A 6628-nucleotide genomic window follows, 5' to 3' on the forward strand; every position below is an offset into this window, starting at 1 on the left:
GATGTCGTTCCCCTTGGCCACCTCGCCAAGGTGGCCACTGACTCGGCCATCATCTTCAGGGGGGAAGTTGGACCCCCCTTAGAGCAGATTGCGGCCATTCGGGCCCGCGAGATCCTTGAGGGCAAACTTGCGGAAACACGGGCGCGCCTCCGCCGCCAACCCGCGGAACCAAACTTTTCCCACGACCTATTTGGGGATACCCATTAGTGACTCGCGACTCACTGTGGCTGACCTCCGCCCGACAGTGACCTGGATGTAGCACCGGGTAGAGCCTTGGAAGGGGAGGTGGCTCTTGAAGGCGGCCCGGGTACTCCTAATCAACTCCTCGCTTGCCAGCCTCCTTTGGTTTCTCATGAGCTTCTACAGCCTCCATGAGACGCTCCATCAGGAGATCGCCAAATACCAGTCCAGGTTTTTCTAGGCAGGCAAGGGTGACAAGCAGAAGTACCATATGGTGAGCTGGCCCGATATTTGCAAACCCAAGGACCAGGGTGGTATGGGGATCTTGTCTTCTTGGCGCATGAACATTGCTCTCCTGACCCAATGGCTCTGGCGAATCGCCAACGTGGAGGGAGGCATCTGGCTTACCATCATCCGAAATAAGTACCTTCGGAGCCAACCCCTAGCTTTCTGTCAGCGTTCTGGTGGCTCCCAGTTCTGGCAAGCTGTGATTCAGCTACTACCCGTGCTCCGCATCGGCACGTCCATCTCGGTTGGCTCCGGGTCCTCAACCCTGTTCTGGTTCGATCGTTGGTTAGGGGACTCCCCCCTGGCCGCTCGATTCCCGGATCTATTCGCCATAGCGGTTGACCCTCGGGTCTATGTCGAGACGGCCCTTATTGACTTAGGGCGTCTCGCTTTCCGGCGCCCCTTCGGCCCCCTTGAGGTGGCCGCTTGGGACACCCTCCTCCAGGACATCGCTCTTCTTCCGATGGACGTCGAGGGTGCCCCTGACTCTCATCTCTTGGCGACTGGAGCCCTCCGGCCGCTTCTCCACTGAGTCCTTATACACGGCCTTCGCACCCTCATCGGCCCCTGAGCCCTTTAGCCTGATCTGGGACATTCGCCTTCCTCTAAAGATCAGGATCTTCCTGTGGCAGTGGATCCGGGGACGCCTTCCCTCTCGGGTAGAGGTCCTCAAGCGTAATGGACCAGGAGATGGGATTTGTCCCCTGTGCGGCACGGTGGAGGATGCTAACCACATCTTCTTCTCTTGCCCCACAGCCCAATTCATGTGGTCCTACTTTCGCGAAACGGTCGGTGGACAGTGGTGCAACACCAACTTCCCCGACTTGCTTGCAGAGATTCACGCCTCCCCCCCTCGCTACCGCCATATTAGATGGCTGTGCGTTGGGGTCCTCGCCTGGACGCTTTGGACCATTCGCAACAAGCTTGTTATTCAGAAAGCGCCTCTTCGACGTGCGACTGACGCAATCTTCAAAATGTGTGGTTACTTGCAACTCTGGCGGCCGCTTAGCCGCTCCCGGGACCGGGACGGCATCAACACCCTCCTCGCCGACCTTCGCTCGATGGCCTTCCACGTGGCGCCCCCGCTGCCGCCCCCTCCTCCGGAGCCCGATTAGACCTGCTGTTCGGGTTGCTGTGTGTGAGTGTGTTGTTTTGTTTCCAGGGCTTGTTGAGCTGTGCCCTCAGCATTAACCCTATTTGCTACCTTGTGTGTGTGTGAGACTTGTGTGTGTGTGTGTGTGTCTGGACCTTGTTGGATGTTTGGCTTGGGCGGTTTGCTTTATAATATAAAGCAGGGCGAAAGCCTTTTTCGGTAAATCTTAAGTAATTTAAGGCTATCAAAAGGTAGCCAAAATACCGAAGTAATCATGCAGTTTTAGAAAAGGAGCAGCTGGCATCAAGAAATTTGTATTTAAACATTGATTGATCATAAGCACCTGATTAATCGCTTGGTTGGCTCCAGTATCATGCAGCTCGGGAGGACGATCAGCTGTGAGCAAGATAACTGGTACGAAATCTTGACTCGCCTCCACCACCTAGATGGGAAACTTGACTGAATATTAGTAATATTATAGACTTTTTTTTCTCTTTGAAAAATGCAGCATACAATACATGTATTAGCACAAAGGGATCATATGTATGCCTTCATAAGCCATACATTCTAGCCAGAGGGCTTCTGAAAGTTGGCAGTAGCGCATGGTTCGATAAAAAAAGATATGATAAACAGTTCCTGATGATGTAGAAAGCTGGCAGCAGTAAGAAAAGAAAAGAAATTAAGAAAGTGAAATATGCCACTCACCGAAGGGAGAAGATTTGATACAGCAGTTCCTGATGATGTAATTACTATTGCAGGCTTTCTAGAACCTCTCCCATAGCCAAGAGCATGAAATCCAAGTGAACGTTCATCATAACATGATATGCAAGTTGTCAAAGGGTGGCCTGTGGCAGAAAGTGCAAGTGGGGATGACCTTGACCCTGGAGCTATACAAAAGTACTAAGGCAAAGCACATCAGAGGCATGGTAGACATGGCAAAACTATTTAGTGTGTTAAGATTACCGTGAAACCAAGCCTGACACACTCTTCAACTATAAGGGATGCCCATGCCGAATTAATGTTAGAGCAGCTCTTAATAGAAGATTCGGTTTTGTTGCTTTCTGAGCGTAGGTCCTACAGGACGCGAGAGAACAGTTTTAGCATTTGTTAACGGCAGCTTAAGACATCAGAAATTTCTCCTACAAAGAATAAATGGCAGTTCTCATATCTAATTAGTCTATGTCATTGTATAGTTGTATGATTATGTTTGGTGTTCTTTCTCAGAGCTGAAAATTGCTACAAAAAATGTTAGTACGCCAAGGCTATGTTTCCAAATGATAATTCATTAGCGGTTTGGTTGCAAAGGAGACTCAGGTAGAAATTTACCATGTTTGCAGAAAATAAGAAGTGTGGTGAAAAGCGAATAAATGACTGCTCGGACATCAGAAATTTCTCCTACAAAGAACAAATGGCAGTTCTGGTCAGGACAATAATTCAAAGGCACTCTTAACAGAGAGTATAAACTACAGAAAAATTCAAAAGGAAGAAAAATTGATATAGAAATTCTGTTTGCCCAACTTCGGTGTTCATTTTTAGGTGTAAACTTAACTTTACCTTTTTGGTCTGCCAATTTCAGGAATAAGTCTATTTACAGATACTGACACTGGGGCACCTACTAATTCGTTCCGCTCCCACCTTAATGACTCATAAAATCTATAAATTTGACGGGTCTTTAAACTGAAGAAATACTTTGGAGCCATATCAATGGTCTAAGGACCAAAACCTAATCCCGAATTAATATTGCAAAATCGTGATATGTACTTTCCAGCAAGATAAGGACAACGTCCAGAAGCCACAAAGAAAGAAGCACAATAATCTTTTACACAGGAAAAGGTTATTTTAAAACCAAAGCAAGAAATAGTTAATTTCAAGTAACTTACCAAGGTTAAGAGGATACCTTTTGCATGCTGATTTCAGCATCTACTTTGACAAGAACTTCGCCATCCAAGTATACCTGGAAAGGCGGGTCCAGTAAATTCAAACTTAAGACTAAGGTCTTATATGATAATAGGAATATTAGAGTATTGTGGAAATACAATAACCACTGCAGTAACTGTCAGACTGGTTCAAGATGAATGGCCAAAAGTTTGCATAGGTTATGAGCGACTAACTTTAGCATTGGTCATAAGCTAATTATTGGAGGCCGGCTTGTTTTATCTCTCGTTTAAAATGCAGACGCTTCATATTTCAAACAAAAATTCTGTTGCAACAAAGGTTTTTTGATCATAAGAATGGATGAAAGAGATAGCTTTAGATAAATAAGAATCAGTATTGCAAACTTCAACCGATAAGTAGGTACTATCATAGCGGTAACAAGTAAGACCCTGCCCTTCTTATCTTCAAATGAGGAAGCTAAATTTTATTTCAGTCTCAAAGCCACGTGAACTAATTAGGATAAAGGAGCTAGCACATTGGAATAACTGAAATAGCTAATGGTGGTATAAATATTTAACAGGACTGCGGCATCATGACAGAAGGAACTAACATGGGAAATAAATAGGCAAGAGTATGTACTTATATCATCACCAAAGTAGTTAATATACAGAGATATTTACCAACTGAGCATTCACAGTCTCTACCAAATGTGATTCTCCAATGTAATTCGTCATCATGCCTTCATAACAGCTGCTAGCTGCAGAATCATAGCTACCACATACCTACAAGGTGAAGGTGCACAAAAAAGAAGTCCAGTGGTAAAGAAGATATATGCAGACATTCTATGATTTTAAGAACGTTAAGCAACGCAGAAGATCTATCATCATTGTGCTTAGTTTCACATACCTGATTGAAACAAGATTCAAACAAACAAACCGAATCCTCAAATGTATGAGATACAAAATGATCCCAAACCATAGTTGATGATAGCACAGAATAGCCAACAAATTCGGTCAACTCAACCTGTAAATTCAATGTTGCTGAGCATCACGAATGCTACAAGATCAAATATCTATGTGATGCCTGCAAATAATACCCAAAAAACAGTTCTGTAAATTGCCAGAGCCTGTTATATGGATTGTTTGCAGAAAATAAATGTGCAGGAACACAATTCATTAGCTTTTACATGTTCCCCATCACGAAGGAAAATGATTCATTAGCTTTTACATGTTCCTCATCAGAGCTGATTTCCGTTTTTGGCACTTCAGATGTACAATAAATAAATGGTGTACGGCCAGTGACCCAGCCACTGAATCAGGATCTCTAATATGAACGCTCGATCGCCAAATTTGGTCACAGAGCATGTGTTCCATTGCCAAACATTACATAAACTATATATATGGGAAAACACATCCTACCATAAAAATATACTACTTTATCATTGTAAGTATGTTCATATACTATTATGTAGTACTCCCTCCGTTCCCAAATATTTGTCTTTCTAGACATTTCAAATGGAGTACAACATACGGATGTATGTAGACATATTTTAGAGTGTAGATTCACCCATTTTGCTTCGTATGTAGTCACTTGTTGAAATCTCTAGAAAGACAAATATTTAGGAACGGAGGGAGTAGTATATATACTACTTTATCATTGTAAGTATGTTCATATACTATATATAAGATACTTCAAAGTGAGTTACATAAAAATGGCGAGTTGGCCTATGGTTTTTATTATATTTATGAAATACATACATATTTGTACTAAAAAAGAGCATACTCAAAATACAATACATATTACCAAAAAAGTAGTATATATACTACCTAAATATTCTTATATACTGCATACTACGCGTACATACTTTCTGATTTGTATGTACTATATACAACATACAAGATGCAAGTGGTGGTAACTTGTGTATATATAATTATATATAGGACAAATGTTTCCTACCACGAGTGGTAGTTACCCTCACGTGAGTTTTGTATGTAGTATCTGTCAAAACCAAGAATATGTACATGTAGTATGTCATGTATAAGAATATTTGGGTAGTATATATCCTATTTTTTAGGTAGTATGTACTATTTTTAGTATGTTGTTTCATACGTATGAATATGAAGGTATTTTCAAAATATACAAACACTATGGACTCACATGCAATTTTTTCGTATAGCTTGCTTCAAAATATCTTAGATATAGTATATGGACATATTTAAAATGATAAAGTAGTATATATAGTACCATATGGTAGTGTATGGGACATGTGGGGTAACTACCCCCACGTGGTAGGATGTTATATATATATAGGGAAAATACATCCTACCACCTGGGGGTAGTTACTCTCATGTCTCATATACAAAAATGTAGTAGTATATATACTACTTTCATTGTAAGTGTGTCCATATATAAGATATTTCAAAGTGAGTTACATGAAAAAATTGCAAGTTGGCCCATGGTTTTTATTATATTTGTGAAATACGTACATATTTGTACGTAAAAAGGAGCATACTCAAAATACGATACATACTACCAAAAAAGTAGTATGTATACTACCTAAACATTCTTATATACTACATACTACGCGTACATACTCTCCGATATGATATACTACATACAGCATACTACGCGTACATACTCTCCGATTTGATAGATACAACATACAGCATACAAAACTCAAGTGGTGGTAACTACCACCGGGTTGTAGGAAACATTTGTATATGTATATATATACATACATACATACCCTTGGTGAAGAATTCTTATTCCTCACCCCACCTTCTCACGCACCCTATAGTCACCGTAAGAACCAAAATGCATGTGAGGTAATATTATGGTGTGTAGTTAAGGTCTTCTTAACACCCACCGTGAGAAAGAAATGTGTCAGGCGTGTGAGATAAGATTACCACATGCATGCTTGAGATGAAGAAATATTATAACATGCGGGTGAGAATTCAATGCATGTGAGGTAAGATTACAACATGCCGGTGAGGTAAGATTACGACATGCGTGAGGTAAAATTACAACATTCAAAAGAAACCATGTGTAGAGAGAGTTTACACCAGGGTGAAGAATTACTTATTCTTCACCCGAGATGATGAATAGACTTATATATATATATATACACTGAGACTTGAAACCAAGACACTATCCCAAAAGACCAATCTAATAGGAAGAGGAGATATGATATAC

General features: G+C 41.6%; 1 protein-coding gene across 6 annotated transcripts in view; it reads right to left on the reverse strand.

Moving 5' to 3' along the window:
• LOC123127572 (protein PHYLLO, chloroplastic) overlaps positions 1-6628 on the reverse strand; it is a 26556-nt gene that overhangs the window by 17606 nt on the left and 2322 nt on the right. The window contains exons 4-10 of one of the 6 annotated variants that reach the window (XM_044547317.1): positions 4343-4459; positions 4141-4218; positions 3459-3515; positions 2888-2956; positions 2525-2635; positions 2267-2461; positions 1906-2003 (exon numbers count right to left, since the gene is read on the reverse strand). In XM_044547317.1, the coding sequence (XP_044403252.1) occupies positions 1906-2003; positions 2267-2461; positions 2525-2635; positions 2888-2956; positions 3459-3515; positions 4141-4218; positions 4343-4459 (725 nt within the window). Of the gene's footprint in view, positions 1-1904; positions 2004-2266; positions 2462-2524; positions 2636-2887; positions 2957-3441; positions 3516-3672; positions 3703-4116; positions 4219-4342; positions 4520-6628 lie in introns of those variants that run through there. The other 5 variants (XM_044547316.1, XM_044547318.1, XM_044547319.1 and 2 more) reach the window with 5 other exon arrangements.

The sequence above is a fragment of the Triticum aestivum genome, chromosome 6A (genome assembly GCF_018294505.1).
Source record: "Triticum aestivum cultivar Chinese Spring chromosome 6A, IWGSC CS RefSeq v2.1, whole genome shotgun sequence".
NCBI classification, from domain to species: domain Eukaryota; kingdom Viridiplantae; phylum Streptophyta; class Magnoliopsida; order Poales; family Poaceae; genus Triticum; species Triticum aestivum.